General features: G+C 34.1%; 1 protein-coding gene across 2 annotated transcripts in view; it reads left to right on the forward strand.

Annotated features, from left to right (window-relative positions):
- The window catches only part of Atg2 (Autophagy-related 2), a 117,461-nt gene that overhangs the window by 47,900 nt on the left and 50,962 nt on the right, over window positions 1-18,599 (forward strand). For both annotated transcript variants that reach the window (XM_072531643.1, XM_072531644.1), the window contains exons 6-12: window positions 865-1,022; window positions 1,081-1,235; window positions 4,792-4,950; window positions 6,362-6,632; window positions 8,623-8,901; window positions 14,028-14,243; window positions 15,198-15,473. In XM_072531643.1, the coding sequence (XP_072387744.1) occupies window positions 865-1,022; window positions 1,081-1,235; window positions 4,792-4,950; window positions 6,362-6,632; window positions 8,623-8,901; window positions 14,028-14,243; window positions 15,198-15,473 (1,514 nt within the window). The remainder of the gene's footprint in view (window positions 1-864; window positions 1,023-1,080; window positions 1,236-4,791; window positions 4,951-6,361; window positions 6,633-8,622; window positions 8,902-14,027; window positions 14,244-15,197; window positions 15,474-18,599) is intronic.

The raw sequence follows: 18,599 nt of genomic DNA on the forward strand, positions 1-18,599 counted from the left end.
AGAGAATACATCATTTATATTTTTTTAAATAACAAACATATAAAATCGGAATTTGGTATTTATTGAAGGTAAACTAAATGCAAGATCAAATACTTACCATGTCGGGATAGTATTATGAGGTTTTTTTCCTGGTTTTTCCCTCATAATTTACTATGGAATCACTAACAGGAGAATTTTACTGTCATCATGGCATGTGTTTGTCTTTTTAAAGACGAATTACATGTTATGATTTTTTCTGACGGATATTCTCACGTTAAAGTTGATTTCATGTAATCGAATGAACTATCTTATAAGTAAAGTCGTCCCAGGAACGCAACTCAACAATATTGGCAATATCATTTTAAAGTCGTCTACTTTAAAATGTATAATGTATGTCTGAATTGTCAATATAGATGAGTCAGATAAAATTAAATTATTAGAAGAATTTTTCACTAAGTAACAAAAACAAAATTTGTTTAATTTACTAATGTTTGTATTTTGAGAACGATTTCCGAAGTGGAAATTGAAACGTCAATAAATGTATTTTAACCTTTAATTGTGGCTTATTCCCATTTAAATATTAATTAATTTAAAATGCCACAAGAAAATAGCTTCAGAACAATATATAGGTGGTAGGTACATGAGGATAAAATATGAAACTTTTTTAAAAGAAAGAATATGCAGCATACTTAACTTTTGCTTGTTTGGAAGAGAAAACAGTATTTTATAATAGGAAATAATCACGAGTTGGTAGTTCAATAATGGCATAGTTTTACGTTGATAACTTGCAATGAAATTAGTAGAAAAATATAACTAAAAATTGAAGCAAGACCTAAAAATATATTTGTTGTATATTTATTTTTATTTATTTAAATTCGATTTTAGATTAGAGTTAAATTAAAACAATCAGAAAACCTTACCGGACCGAAGGTATCAATCGATGTAATGCTAGGATCTTTCATAGTATTTTTATCACCAAGACAATTCCATGTTCTTCTAGAACTTGCAGATGGTTTATCTAAACCCGATACTGTGGATAAAAGGTAAGTAGTGGTATTTATTTTTGTAATGAGCAGCTCGAGATTTTTCCTGGAATTTTAGTAATGTCGCACCGAGATCACAATGCACATCTAAACCCATGACAGTACTAGATTACCAGAGAGTCGAACAAGAACTTCAATACCAGTTGCAGTCTCTTTCAGAACTTCAGATTGCTGGGTTACAAGCTGCTCAGGGCTGGTCCTCCGCACCTCTAGGTAATTATTTATATATTAAGTACATCTAACTGTAAAAATGACTACACGCCTTTGTAAGAGCTATTTAAACTTAGGACTGAGACAAATAATGAACAAGTTTTGTTTTTTTTTTGTCTTTTTATACAGAATAGAAATGCATGTACTAACAATTAATTAATTTAGTACGGTGGATATATCTTAGGACATAAAAACGCAGGAAGGAGTGTGGTCTTTAGAATAATAATAGTTGTGTGACATAAATAGCGATATTTCTCCTCCTACAGAAAGAGAAAGTTCGAATATCTCGGACACATAATGAGAAACGGCACTAAATACAGATTACTGAAAATAATCCTTCAAGGCAAAGTATTCGGAAAGCGAGGAATTGGGAGAAGAAGAATATCATGGTTAAAAAACCTGAGGAAATGGTTCTCCACAACAACAACTAATCTATTTAAAGCATCAGTTAATAAAATAATTATTGCCAGAATGATCGCCAATATTCGAAACGAATAGGCATCAAAAGAAGAAGAAGACTCCTCCGTATATGAATCATAATTATTTGGTTTACATTATTAATTATTTATATTTGTGTATTTTGTATATTTTCTAAGATTACCTCTGCAGCTTTCCCTATGTTAGTGTTTTTAATATTTAATAGTCTTCTTCCCATATGGAGGTTTGACACTTCATAATCACTTCCTGCACTTTTATATGCACACCTAAAGGAATAAAGAAGGAAAAGTAGTCATTAAAATAAGAGCTAGATATTCTATATTATGAACTTTTTACGTCAAGTGTCGGTGTCCACCTTGCCGACGTTGTAATCATGTATTCAGATTTTTTTTTTTGAAGAAAAAAAATATATTCTTTCTTTAAAAAATTCCTATTAATTTAATATCAAAATTTCTTAATAATTGTTATCCGTTTCGACAGTTTGGTTATAGTAATATTAGATACTACCTCTAACGGTATAACTGTGGTAATTAGTCGATGATAACTAAGGTATGATATCAACACTGTATACTCAATTCCACGAATATACGACTGTTTTAAATTCGGTTTAAGGTATCGACTTAAATGGTCCAATATGCTGAATTGTACAATAGTAAATTCTCCCCATTTTTAAAATACTATTATGGCAGATATAAACCTTAGATTTAAATATGAAGTCATGATATAAATATAGAGTTGATAGTTTATAGAACAGTTGAAATTCAGATTTTGAATTATATAATTACTGTCATTGAGTTTAGTATTGTAAACAAGTTAGTTTTTGAATTAAATGATTTAAACGAAGTGTAACAATACTTGAGTGATTAAATAGTGTACTTTATTTACTCGAATATTCAATTAGTATTAAAAAAAAAAACAAAAAAACTTACTTATTCTCTTATTCTCCCAATCTTCTAAAACTATCATCAACCATCAGATTTACAGCCATAGTCACTGTCGTCGCTATCCTCATTCGGATGGTAAATTATAACAGGATTAACTGCTTCGATGCGACCTTCACGGATCCACCATTCTTCAATTAAGTCTTCACATTTTTTTACACTTTTACCCCAAATTTCAGGAGTGGCCATATCCAATGCTTGTTGCCATGTTTCCAAGACTGCCTCGTCACTGTAACCCTTGTATCCAATATGGTTATCATAATATGTTTTGCATATCCCCCAAATATATTCAATTGGATTGAATTGGCAATGATAGGGCGGTAGTCTTAACACACGATGTCCAAAGCTATGTATAATTTCGTCTACTATATATGTTTGGTTGTGCATGACTTTTAGCTAACGTTAGTAATTGAGGCTTAAAACAGTATTGAGGAAATGTAATATTTTTATTCGTTAACCATTCTTTTATTTTATCTACGGTCCAGGTGTTTGTTGGTTGCTTATTTAAAATGTCCGAATGGTACGCAGTATTATCCAGTACTATAACGGATGGTTCATGTAAACTTGGCAACAGTTTTTCTTTCAACCATTTCACAAACATCTCCGTATTCATATTGTCATGATAATCGGCTGATTTTGATTCTGATGAAAACACAAGATCTGCTCCTTCAATAAAACCATGTTCTCCACCTGCATGCACTATAATATATCTCTTTCCCTCGTTATCGATGTGTTTTATGGATTTTATGCTCTCGTCCTGCCAAATTCGTTTGATATTGCCTTTAGCAAAAATCCATGTTTCGTCTAAATAAACGAAGGAAGAACATTCTTTTTTTAAATTTCTTGAAATTTTTTTCTTTTGTGAACGACATTAGCTCTTTCACACAAAGCCTTTCTATTGTCTTTCTTTTTTAACTTAAAGCCAATCTGTCTTAAAACTCTCCAGAAATTTCAAATATATTTCTGTCTTTTAATTTTTGTAGCACTGAATCTAAAGAAACATGTTCTTTTTTTTCGCGCATTTTATATATTGTCTCACGGATTTCAAATTTGCAACCTTCGGGAAGATCTATAGTCTTTGGTTGTCGGCGAGATTTATATTGTGCGACATTGTGTTCACTGTGTCCACTTTTGTTTGCTTTTTGCAAAACCGACTTTAGTTTTGTTTCACTAATACAGAGTGCATCACACACACGTTTATGTACGGACTGAACAGGTCGCAAAGGGTCCCCGTTTGTTTTCTCAGCAGTAAAATAAGAAAGTACATTTAATATAAAGTTGTCTACATCTAAAACACGTCTCGGCATTTTTGGCTTCAATAAACAAATACACTACACTAAACTTTCTCTTAACAGACACCTCTCTTCACCGGAAACCTCTATACGGACGGTTTTTAAAACTAAAATCAGTCGGCGATATATGAAACTATGTAAATTTTCGTTACTTTTTAATATCTGTAACGACTCGGTACTTTAACTATCAATAGCCGGTATGTTATACCCGTTACTTTCGGAACTTTTAAGAGTACATCCACTCAACGCAAACAAATATTTAAATCTAACAAAGTGAAATATTATATAGATTCTTTTTCTGGTTTCTGAACCATCGTTCTGCCAATTTCTTTTCATTTGTATTAAAAATAGTACATTTATTTTTATTACAGTTGTAGTACCTAATAAAGTAATAAAATAGTGTAATATCAAAGAAACCCGGCACGCCTCTTCTGTCTATACATTTCACCGAAATCCAACCCAAATGTCTGATAAACACATTTGCGTAAAAATGAGCGTTTGCGTAAAATTTTTTGTTATTTTCGGATTAAATTTCACAATACATTTTGCGTCTATCTGAACATCTATTAACTGAAATAATTTTAGTTCAGATGTCATACTAACAGTAGACCCTTTTTATTGGAATAATAATTAGACCAATTTACTTTCATACTTCTACTTGCACAGTAAAATATTCGTTGTCGCAATAATCCCAAACAGTCGTATATTCGTGGAATAACCTATATATGCTTTATATTAGTATGATTTAATTATGTATGATTAACTGATTTATTTTACTTCTCTTAGCTCTATGTTGGTCGAGCTACTTATTTTGATTTAAAAATTTGTGTAAAAGTTAATATTGTTGCCATTTTGCTTATATGTATATTACTTCTTATATTATTTTAGATGATAATACAGCAGATGATAATTTTCTTCCAATGAAAAATACGGTAAGTGGAATGTTCGACAGCACTCTTTCAGGCATTAGCAGCAGCATGGAGTCCAGCATGAATTCCAGCATGATAAGCTCTATGACGGATCACACCCACAGAACAAGACGACTAAGTAAGTATAATTGCATGAATAATAACCATCATATTACTTTCATCTTTCATTATCTGTTGTAATGATTTTATTACATTCAGTTTTCGTTTTTCCCTCTTCATGTCCTTGTCTTATTTTTCTTGAAGGACATTGGAGACGGAATATGTGCAGGGAATTATAGTGACAATCCCAAAACATGGAGACCATAGAATATGCAAAAACTACCGCACAATTAATTTACTGTATGTATTATATAATAATAATAATAATAATAACCATCCAAGAACTAGTTGACAAACTGGGACTTCTCCAAACCGACCATCTTCCTTATTATCAATACGTCCCTTACAGAATGCTTGAAAATGACAACTACAAGCTATACTGGGACCGCACTGTACTTACAGACCAACCATTGGCCCATAATAGACCGGATCTCATACTAGTTAATAAAATTACTAGGCAAACAACACTTATTGATGTGGCGATACCCAACACCAATAATTTACGTGTTAAATACAACGAAAAGATCGCCAAGTTCAGAGATCTAGAAATACAAATCAGGACACCATGGAGAATGGAAAGTACCCAGACAGTACCTATTATTCTATCTACTACTGGTGTTATTCCCAAAAACCTCCTAGAGAACATAAAACAGCTGGGTCTAAATGAACATCACTATAAGGCCATGTAGAAAGCTGTACTCCTCGCGACGTCCAGATGCGTACGAAAATTTTTGAGAGATAGTCTAACGTACCAATTCACCTAGGGCTCGATAACACGGAAAGAGACCCACCAGAGCTCAATCCTTTTGATACCGTAGGTATCTGGGATGAGCGAATTTTCCCTTTAGAGGGAGTGTGAGCCGTATGGTTAATCTGGAATAATAATAATTTATTCATCCTGAAAGATCATGTACATGATATAGGTTAAAAAATATAAAATACTTATAAAACATCACAATTTCAGAATTAATAAGGTAAAATGTACATAGGATTAATTATTTACATTACCCAGATATTCACTTACACTGTAGAAATAATCCTGCAATAGAAAAGATTTTAATTTATCTCGAAATTTATTTAAATTTGTTTCAGATTTAATACTGTTGGGAAGATGATTAAAAAGTGTTATACCCATATAATACTGGGATTTTTAAAATCGTGCTGTATTATGTTTTGGTGCCCTGTATTATGTTTTTGTACATTTTATTATTATTTTTACCTTACTAAGTATCCGTTAGGGACATTAATGGTCGGATTTTAACATCTTGGTATCTATTTTTATTTTACAATTAATTATGTATTTTTAAGATTATCATTCCATCAGTAAAGATCCAACCGGCCCCGGATTACTGATCCGAGTCACTTAACTAATTCAGATCCACCATACGTCGTTTAGTCTAGTACAAGTTAATAACAATTATTTATTTCAGCTAACAACGTCGACTCAGATCCCACGGCAGAAATATCTAATTTCCAAATACGAATAGCCTCCGTAGCTGTCATTTTACTGTTGGAGGATTTACTATTCCAACCTGTAGAACGTGACCAGATATTAGCGCCATCAAGCGTACAGAAGATGCAGCAAGTTGTCGACGATTTCTTTGGCAAGTTGGGCCAATTCTCTTTTGCTGCATATGGAAATAAGGACTTTGAGAATGCCAGAGAAGCTTTTAACAACGCATGTTCCCGAAATAATTTAAAGTAAGTTAAGTAATTTGTGTAAAAATATGTATCAACACCTTTTTTCCAACAAGGGAAAGGCCTCTTTACTCGTTCCATTTATCCACAGGTGATATATTAGAAAGCTTTTCTCTTGTGATGCGTCAAAAAATTCATGACCTGGAAATAACCACAAAAATAGACATCATATCTCTAGTGTTTATAAACATTAAGAAGTAAAATTTGCACAAATTTTGAATGAAAATCTAAACTTTATATTGAAACTTATAGCTATAAAATTCATCCAATTTTTCGAAACTTACAGCCCTTCGAAACGAAGGTACTTTACAAAGATCGACATAGGAAAGTGGAGATAAACTTTTTCAGCTCTTTTTTTTTAATCTTGGGTAGCTCTTCGAAATATGAATAACTACATAGTTTTCACTGGCCGGGAAATGTGGGAAATCTCGGAAAAATTGAGTCCATTTGAAATTCACCGTAAAAGCTTACTTTCATTTTTTAATTTGGCTGGAATAGTCTGTCGCAGTATTAATAATGATTACATCATTGATATAAAATGAAAAAAATATATGTTGATTTTCCGGGATTTTCAGAGATTTCCGGGGTGGGGTGAAAATTATGTCATCATTATTAATACTGCGACAGACTATTCCAGCCAAATTAAAAAATGAAAGTAAGCTTTTACGGTGAATTTCAAATGGACTCAATTTTTCCGAGGTTTCCCATATTTCCCGGCCAGTGAAAACGATGTAGTTATTCATATTTCGACGAGCTACCCCAGATTAAAAAAAGAGGCTTCTACCTGCTATGGAAGCCGAGATAATGTAAATTTTTTCCTACGTGTTTCAATTTGAAGTTCCGATCGTGAAAAAAAAAACGGAGCTGAAACAGTTATCCCCTCTACTTTCCTATGTCGATCTTTTGAAAGTACCTTCGTTTCGAAGGGCTGTAAGTTTAGAAAAATTGGATGAATTTTATAGCTATAAGTTTCAATATAAAGTTTCGATTTTCATTCAAAATTTGTGCAAATTTTACTTCTTAATGTTTATAAACAATTTACATATATAAGTTATTCCAATTGTTTATAAGTAAAAAACATACCCCTTTTTCAAACGTTTATTTTGTAAATAATTTCGATGAAAACGCAATATGCATTTAACTTCTGAGATAGTTTAAGGTTTAAAGAATCCTATGAAATTTGCTAAATGTGTCTAGCATCATTAATAGAGCAAGTTCAATAGTATATATTTATATATTTAGCCTCAGGGATAAACAAATTAAATAACTTTAAAACTATTTGACCGATCGGGGGGATATTTCGCACAAATTTAAAATACGGTAATTCCTCGATGTTCAAATTTATTAATAACATTTTATTTTGTTAATAAAAAAATTAATAACGCAAATTAATAATACACAAGGTAAAAATACGGGTACTTTTTCATCTATTCGTCATCTAGTAACCCACACCTATGTATGTCTTAAAAGCTTCAGATATCTGTGAAAAATTTTTCGACCTTTTTTTTTAACCAGACTGGGCTATTAATGGAATAAATGTTTAAAATTTATTTATTACACTGACATCTTTTATTGTAGCAATCTTGTTGGTTAGAATGAAGTCAATTTCGTTCTTAGTGGTTCCATTTGGTGCTACCCAAGTCAATTTTCTATTCGATTTTTTCTTAAAAAATGTGCAATAGTTTTGGTAGTGTGCAAACTGAACCAGTCTTTCTCTCCTTTAATTTCTTACTGACTCCATACTTTTCCATGACTTGTTCCTTGCCCTTTTTCTTTCCCATTTTTGGCATTAAAGTCGCCTAAAATTAAATACTTTAAGTGACTTTTATTTTTATTTAATGCTTCAGTTATGTTACTGTAGAGCTCCTCTATTTCTTCGTCAGTGTTAGTAATCGTTGGGGCTTATATTTATATAATTTGTATATTGTTTATTTGTATTATTTGTATAGGTTTATTATAATTGATATATAGAGCAATATAATATATATTTTAGATTACTCGCTGCACCTGTACAAATTGAGGGAGACGAAAAAACCACAAGTTCGGCATTTTCCATTAGTGGGCAATTAACCGCTGCCAAATTAGAACTTTACGAGTGTCTATACAATACTGCAACTTCTAGAATTGACTCTATTCCACTGATTTCGTTCACGGAAAACTCATCTCTTCAAAATGCATCTATGGGCGCCAAACCTAGCTTTAAACTAGCATTTAAACATGTCGAAAAAACGAAAAATTCCATTAGAAGAAGCGGACCTAAATCTGATATTACGTAAGTTTTTGTTCTTTATAAAGATTTATGCCTGTGCTATCTGATCACATTTGATCAATAAATAGTTTAGTTCTAATTAGTATTGCTTAACATATTTGTATTGCTTATTTGCTGTTTGTTAAATCTGAAGATTTCCTAAATAGCCTTAGGGGCTAATTAACTTATAAGTGTACAAATTAACTGGCACATTAATATACAAAAGGCTCTGTGCAACATCAACCACATCACAACAAAAGGGGCTAAAAAGTAGAAAGAGAATTAAAAAACAATTATTCTTCTCAATAATGTCAAATGTCTCAGTAATGCCAAATAATGTCAACAATGCACGCAGTTTAAGATATCCAAACTTTCTCTCTCAGTTCCTCTCATCCTGACTCGTGTAACTCCATCTGTAGTTTATTTCGTTTATTGGATCATTGATGCTTGGGGGTAGCCTGTTAAAAGCTCTATTGACTGGTAGTACCAATCCTGGAAATATATTTTACAATCGGACTATTCTGACTTCTCTGTTAATATAAATGCTAAAAACATTAAGCTATTAGATATTCCTGGAATAGATGCATTTTACAAGATCAGAACTTTAGTCTGCAGCTTAGAATCCGAATGATCAGATGTTACGTTTTTTTCTGTCTTATTGTATGGCTGTGAAAGTTGCACAATGGACTCTGAAATAGAAAAGAGAATAGATGCCTTTGAGATGTATATATACAGACGAATGTTCAGAATTCCATGGGTACAAAGAGTTACTAATGTTGAGGTACTTCGTCGCATGTGTAAACAAAAAGAATTACTAAGAATAATCAAAGAGAGGAAAATGCAATACTTGGGTCATATGTTGAGAGGCGAAAGATACGGATTACTTCAAATTCTACTGGAAGGAAAAGTACAGTGCAAAAGATCAGTAGGAAGACGCCAGAACTCGTGGCTGAGACTTGAGGAGGTGGTTCGACCGCTCATCCACAGAAATTTTTCGCGTAGCAGTTTCCAAACCTACAATTGCCATTTGGATCGCCAACCTTCGAAAGGAGACGACGCCATGAGAAGAAGAAGGTGCATTTCACTTATCTGTTACTAAAAATTATTTTTGCCTTAATTTAGTATGTATATATCGTCCACCTGTTACACTACTTGCACACGATAATGTTTTCTTTACAAAACTTAAAGAACCAACATCTCTTGATAATCTTATCATTACTGGACATTTTAATTTCTCAGAAATCACCTGGCCAATAACTTCATTATCTGACGCCGAAAACGCTCATAATTTATTTAAAAGCTTTGTAGTAAATTCGAACCTGATACAACTCATCACAGAACCTACTAGATTAAGAATTAATAACCAACCTTCTACTTTAGATCTAGTGCTTATTAATGACGAACAGCTGATTTCATCTCTCCAAGTCAGTTCTCCTATAGGAAAGTCAGATCATGCAGTTATAACGGCTCACATCCAGTTCAATCAAATACTACCCCGCACAAATAATATTATAACATATGCTACTACCGACTTTTCTGAAGTTGACACTGAACACTCAAATCGACTGGCATTTATTTTTTGCAGACTTAAACGACCCCTTATTAATGTGGACTGCATTTCTCGTTACCGTCCACAATATAATTTCTACATAATATACCACCTTCCGTAAGATTTATAAAAACAATCTTAAACCCTGGATAAATCGAACAGTAATAAAACAAATTAATCACAAACGACACCAATGGCGGAAATTTAAACACACCGGGCTTCTCAGTGATTTGCAAAGCCACCGCAGATTTTAAAATAACTTAAAAAATTATACAAATACATACGTTCCTCCTTGACGTCTAAAGTTTCCATTGCTCTACTTCAGAAACCCAACCAGATTTTATGCTCTTCTGACAAAGAATCTTCCGAAACTCTCTCTTTAGCATTTTCACAGGTTTTTACTAAAGAATCGAATTATGGCTATCACAGTGGATCATGTCAAACAGCACATTCACAGTGGATCATGTCAAACAGCACTTATTTAAGCTTCTCACAGCTACTTCACCTCGTTTAGATGGTTTAACGCCAAAACTGTTAAAAAGATGCGCAGACACGCTTGCAATACCCTTAAAGTTAATTATGCAAACTTCTTTCATCCAGAATTCCTTACCCCGTAGTCGGAAATTAGCATCCGTTACCCCCATTTTTAATAAAGGCAACAAACTCGACCCCAACAATTATCGTCCGATTAGCTTGCTGCCAGTAGTTGCAAACTTATGGAAGTCATTATTTCCGAGGAGATGACCAAATTCCCTCTCCAGGAACATGTTATTCCAACACAACAACATGGATTTGTCGCTGGTTGCTGGTTGCTCTACGCTGGTTGCTCTGTCGCTGGTTGCTCTACTCCCTGGTTGCTCTACTCTAACCAATCTCCTACATTGTGTTAACGACTGGACGTCATCCCTTAACAGTTCGCAGCTGGTTGACGTTGTTTATCTAGATTTCTATAAAGCCTTTGACGGTGTACCTAAGCGCAGACTTCTGCATAATCTAGAACATTTCGGAGTTCGCGGTACTTTAGTTCGTTGGATAGATGATTTCCTGACAGATCGACATTACAAAGTTAGAGTTGGCGAATCTTTCTCACAGAACAGGTTAGTGGAAAGTGGAGTGCCTCAGGGTTCTGTCCTTGGACCTCTGCTTTTTACAGTTTATACCAGCGATGTTCCTTATTATGTCTCAAGTAAAATATCGTTCTACGCTGATGGCACAAAAATATATGCTAATCCAATCACAAACCAGCTAACCCTCCAAATGGACTCTATTTTAACTTGGTGTTCCCAGTGATTACTACCCTTAAATGCGGAAAAATGTGGAGTACTTCGAATTGGTAAAAATAACCCACTTGTGCCGTACGTTGTTAACGGGCATTCATTAGATTCTGTATTCTCATATATCGACCTTGGTGTTATTGTAAACAGCAGCCTAACTTGGTCCGACCATATTATCTCTATTTGTAAACGTGCGAACTCCAGGCTGTATCTTATTCGGAGATGTTTTTTGAGAGTTTCAATGCAATCATTCTGTAAACTTTACACTCTTTACGTAAAACCCATACTTGAATACGCTGGACAAAAGTGATATCCTAATTTGATTCGAGACAAGACTTTGTTGGAAAACATTCAAAGAAAAGCCACTCGAATTCCTTTGGGACCGAGAAGACCTTCTTACGCAGAAAGACTTAGTATGGCTAACCTAACTTCTTTTCAACATCGCCGACAACGTGAAGACTTAATTACAACATTTAAAATATTAAAATTCAATTTTGGAAATCTCGATGAAATGTTTAACATAAATCAAGATCAAGACAGAACTTTCTACCAAATAGAGTTTTTGAGTGCTGGAATAACCTTAATGATAACATTGTCTCTACTCCCTCTACCAACTCGTTCAAAAACAGACTTGACTGTTTTATATTATAGTTAAAACATTGTTTTTTTTTTTAACCAAAAATTGTAATTTTGGTATTTTTTTGTGTAATTTTGTAATTTACTAGTATGTTACTAATGAAATTTCTTTGTTTTTGGGCATAATAGGGACTTGTCCCTCTGCCGTTGTTAATGTATAATAATAATAATATTAAAACACTATCCACATACTATTCTTCTATCCTCTAACTCTTCTGCGATATTTTCTATCTACTTCACTGCGCCTTCGTAGCAATGTAAACCATCCCTCTCAGATCTTCCCATCCGGACTTCCACAACTTTAACTGTAATTTATTTCGTTTATTGGATACTGGCTGCTTGAGAGGTGCTTCAGATTTATAATTTATGTATAAAGTGTCCAATAGTATAGTCCGTCTAGAAAGTATCCGGAAAAAAGAAAGCAGACTTATAATTTTACGGTATTTATTTCTATCACTTGAAATATAAAATTTTAAATTTTAAACCTCCATTTAAATCTAAACCCTTAACTAAACGTCCAGGTACACCCGAAACTAGGTCAAGGCCACAATTTTCGGTAATGGTGTTCCAGGTTTGTAAAACTGACCGAATCAAACCTTCTTTATCTAGTGGCGCTGCTCGTTCCACTTCAATCTTCATCAGTCCCCATACGTTTTCAATGGGGCCAAGATCTGGAGATGCTGCTGGCCACTGAATTGTTGCCAATTCGTGTTCTTGCATCCAAGCTTGAGTATAAGCAGAAGTATGGCATCTTGCATTATCTTGCTGAAAACGCCACCCCTTTGGATATAAAACATGAGCCGTTTCAAGAAGAAAAGCATTTAGGATGTCACAATATTTCGCACTATCACCGGTACCATTAACTATACAGAGAGGTGTAGGACCACGCTGAGATATTGCTCCCCAAACCAGTATTTTAGTGGGAAATTTGAAAATTTGAAAGGTAACATTTTCTCTTGATAGGACTTTTAGATGATTTGCACCAAGCTGGAAACAACTTTTATCAGATATAAAGACATAATTAAAATTTTCTTCTCGAAAACGTTGACAAAAATCTATTCTTCGCTGCCTTTGCAGAGGTGTCATTGTAGGAATTTTTTTTGGATTCCTTGATATGTAGCCTTGCTTTTTCAGTGACACGCGGAAAGTTTCTGGGCACATTTTTATTCTTTGTTGATTTCCAAATCAGTTCGCTAATTTTCAAAACCCTAGGCACGGATTTTGTCGTCCTAAAGCCACTTAAGCATTTAAATTGTTTCCGCGAATCTTACGCGGTCTACCCGAAACTGGTCTATGTCTCATATCTATGCCATTTTTTATCCTCTTTATTGTCTCATACACTGCACTTTTTCCGAGTTCAGTCAATTGCATTAATTTTTTAACGTTTCGGACACCCTTTCTATACAAATATTCCACCACTTTTCTTTTTTCTACTTGCTACATTATTTCACAAATCCTAAGTTTGTTTACAAACAACAATATTTGACAGATGGTGTTGTCATGTGATTTTGACCATAACCTACTATCGGCACAATCTACTTGATGCATTACTTTTGTCTTAAAATGTTACAAAAAGGAAATCTATTAAAATTAGGAAAAATATAAAATTCCGGATACTTTCTAGACGGACTATATAATATTATTATTTTAACTCGTTGATTACAATAGTTCTGATGATAATCATTTTTAAGGATCACCTTGGGCAAGCTAGACTTAGAATTTGATATTACGCTACTAGATCGAATTAATGCTTTGATAAATTCTCCAAATATATGTGCCCCAGAAGTATCGCCATACAATCCATGGACGATTCCTGAAGGATTTCCTGGACAAATTATATCCTCTGCTGCTGTAGAAGCTAAGATGGACTTGAAAATAATATGTCCGTGTGTTAATGTAAAGCTGAGGTAAGTTTTGATTTAATATTTTTGCTACAACTTATAGAAATGGAGGTATAGTTTTTTTATTTGACAATGGCGGTCATTAGGAAAATCTACCGTGAAAAATATCGCTTGGATATTTGCTTATACCTTTAAAGTGGGTGATCGACGAGCGAGCCATAATACCGCGGTTTTAAGAACGACGGTTTTACTCGCGGCTCGTTAGTGCTGATCGACTAGCGAGCAAAATAGTCATTGTCAACCGTCCACAGCTAACATGTCGTGTTCAACTGAAAGTGAAGTTTTATGTTACCTCGCTATAGCATACTACGAAATTACAAAAAAAAAGCGGAGACGCCCTAGATGATGGGTATTTAAAAGTTTAACATATGCGTTAAGTCGAGTTGTTTTGTTTTTGTATTCTGGCGATGTACATTTCCATAAACAAACACATTCTCGTAAACAATATATAAATTCTAATAAAAAATCGTGGCTGAGAGTACGCATATCCATGATTAAAAACTGATCTTTTCACTTCAACGGTCGCTGAAAACTGCCGGTTTTGCTCACCAGTAGTGATACACGCGCGGTTTTAAATGACGAGCCAAGTAAAAAATAAAACAAACTGACGAGCCGCGAGCCAGGCTCGTAGGTATATAAAACCGAGGTATTGCAATGATACACTGACGAGCTTTACCGACGAGCCACAAAACCGCAGTTTTACTCGCCTGTCGATCATGGCCTTTGTATAATACAAACAAGGTAGTATGTTAAACTGTATATTAGCATTCTGTTCTGAACGCTGGTTTTCGGAGTTAGGCAGCCGGCGCCGATCCTCGCCGAGTAGGTGTGAGAATAATTTAGTGCGCTGGTAGTCTGACTCAGACGTTTACCATAATGACTATATGTCTTAACTTCAACTTATCCACTAGCCCTCGTTTTGGAACATTCAGAGATAAAGTAGATTGTTTTTTCTTGCAGGTTTCCCGTACCAGATTTTCGCCCACCGTACGATCTCAATCGAGTTCCCTGGTGGAAAAGACACGTTAGAGCTGACTATCTCTCTCTAGTTTTCGCCGATTTAGTCTTCCAATCAAGCTTTCAAACAAATCAAAGTTTCCAAGAATATTCGTTGAACTCTAGAGCGCTTGATATTATCTATTATGAAAACGAAAACAGTTCCGGTTTACCTATTGCCAAGGCAGAATTTGATGATAGGGAGGGATCATCAATGCAAGACGTATTATCACAAATTAGGTAATATAAAATTTTGAATTTTAGGTATTTATATTATTTATTCATGCTTGTATTTATAATTATATAAAATTAATTAATTGGTTATCAATATCTAAAGAAAGGGACTAACCTAAATCTAAATGATAGAATACCTCCTAAAAATTACAGCGATTAAAAAATTAGCGAAACAATTTTTAGACTGGCTATAATTTTTTTGAAAAAGTTGCTATGCAAATCAATTGAAACAATTTTAGTAGGGATATATGTTAGTTAAATAAATCTAGTGCTAACACATTTATAATTATGGTTGAGAACCACCCGACCAATACATACATTAACTTTTCTATTATTTTGAGGTCGTTTCTGTATTTAGTTTCTGTTTCAAGTAGTTACATAAATATTTGATGTCTTTTATTGAAAAAACTTATTTTAGCCGATTAAAAAGTCATTAATTTCTTTGTCGGCATTAAGATTGTAGGCACACTATTTACCAAAAAGAGAATATCTTGATTTATCAAAACAAATTTAAAAGTCCAGCTTTCTAAGATCACCCTGTATAGCATTACCTACATAATTATTCTAGACTCATCGCTCCTGTCGGTAAAGATTTGGGTTCTTTCAAACTTTGTATACAATATGTTTCAATCTATTATCTTTAAAATCAAAATAAATTTATGGGCGCCATCCTTTTAATATTTACCCTCATAAAGAAACGAGCTCAGACAGAGAAATAAAATGGAAATTTTAAAGCAAAACTATTCTAACCTTTATTTCTTTGTGAAGAACAAAAATTAATAAAAAATTTAAGGAAAATTGCATCATAGTGCAAGAGAATAAACATTCTGTATTTTGATATTAAATTAAGAATGATAAGTACTTATATGAAAATTATATTATATCTTCAATTAAATTATATTTTACTCAAATTTCGAAATTCGTTCACATAATAAAATTCTTATAATTATTAATTAAAAGAATAAAAATAAAATAACATCACTGTTATTTAGTTCATAGATAATCTCCACTATTCAATAAAAAAGTATAAAATTGATACAACCTGGATTATTCAAAACTTGTGTAGCTTGTATAAAGGGTATAATTTTACTACTGCGTACAAAGGCTTAGATTTCGAAGCGTCGAATCCATTAACGGCGGAAACAAAAGCCCATGCCCTCATATCTGATAATAAAACAATAATAGCAAATCGGTAAATGGCTGGAAGATCGGAACTGCTTACTATCGAAGTAGAAGATCCAAATCAACCACCCCCAGGAGCAAACAACAATACACCATTGGAGCCTCCATCAATTCAGGAAGTACGGGATGCAATAAAACACCTAAAAAATAATAAATCTCCAGGAAGTGATGGTATACCCGCGGAACTTATTAAATGTGGAGGTGCTACTCTGACTAATCATATATATAAAATCATACTGAGAGCCTGGAATGAGGAACAAATCCCAGAAGAGTGGTGTATTGGGATCGTTTGCCCGCTACACAAAAAGGGCGATGAATTAGAATGTAGAAACTATAGGGGAATAACCCTCCTTAATACAGCATACAAAATATTTTCGAGTATTTTATATGGTCGCCTGAGTGAATATTCAGAGGAGCTTCTTGGCGAATATCAAAGTGGTTTTAGGCCTGGTCGATCAACAACAGACCAGATCTTTGTGCTAAGGCAAATACTGGAAAAAACCAATGAATTTAATATCGACACATACCATCTTTTCGTAGATTTTAAATCGGCCTATGATAGTGTCCTAAGAAATAAATTGTATGAAGCCATGGATGAATTCCACATCCCCGATAAACTGATAAGATTGGTTAAGGCTACAATGCGTAAAGTTGTTTGCAAAGTCCAAATACAGGGCGAACAATCACAGGCATTTGAAACGCATGTTGGGTTGCGACAGGGAGATGCGCTGGCGTGTCTCCTTTTCAACATAGCTTTGGAAAAGGCGGTCAGGGATGCCCAAATAGACAGCAGAGGAAACATTTTTAATAAATCATCCCAAATTTTGGCATATGCAGATGATGTTGATCTAGTTGCCCGCACAACACGCAAGCTAGAAGAAATGTATACCACCTTGTCACACGCCTCAAAAAATATGGGCCTGCAAGTAAATGAAAATAAAACTAAGATAATGGCATCAACACCCAACAATAGAGCCAGAAACATCGGCCACCAACTCACGGTTGATAATTCTACCTTTGAAGTGGTGGACAAATTCACATACTTGGGCTCCCTGATCACCAAGGAGAACGTCATGACTGAAGAAATCAAGCGAAGAATAATCCTAGCAAACAAATGCTATTTTGGACTGAGTAGACATATGAGAAGCAGAAACTTAAGCCAAAAAACAAAAATAACCATATACAAAACCCTTATACAACCAGTGTTGACATATGGGTCTGAGGCATGGACCATTTCCAAGGCAGATGAAAATCTCCTGCTTATATTTGAACGAAGGATCCTGAGAAGAATATTTGGTGGCATCTGTGAAAATGGTGTTTGGAGAAGGAGGTACAACTACGAGATATATCACAGATATAAACATATATTTGGTGGTAAAGACGTAGTATCCTTTATAAAAATAGGAAGACTAAGATGGGCAGGACATCTGGCAAGATCACAGCAGAACAACCCTCCTAGAAGAATCCTTATGTCACAACCTGTGGGAAGTAGAAAAAGGGGTAGACCAAAACTCAGATGGAGGGATGGTGTAGATGAGGATGGTAGACAAATAGGCGCAGCAAACTGGCAACAGTTGGCAATGGATAAAACTGACTGGCGTAATAGACTTAAGAAGGTCGAGGCTCTTTTATAGGGCTGTAGCACCAATGATGATGATGAAATGGCTGGAAGTGTCATGGCACTAGTAGAACAACATGGCTTCAAACAAATCGTATTCTATTCCATCATTAAATTGATATCGGGTCAACAAACATGGCCTGGCCAGTAGCTAGTGCTCCCGATGGGGTCTAAAATAAGTATTTATTTGACATGAAAGAAAAAAGGAAAATTTCCGGCTTACCTCTTCTGAGATCAATAGCACACATACGTCCTTTCTGCTGGACGTTCAAAAAGAATGAAAAATATGGCGATATTTAATCAGTGTGTTTTGCCAGTGTTAACTTACGGTG

This window comes from Diabrotica undecimpunctata, chromosome 5, assembly GCF_040954645.1.
Source record: "Diabrotica undecimpunctata isolate CICGRU chromosome 5, icDiaUnde3, whole genome shotgun sequence".
Taxonomy (NCBI): Eukaryota; Metazoa; Arthropoda; class Insecta; order Coleoptera; family Chrysomelidae; genus Diabrotica; species Diabrotica undecimpunctata.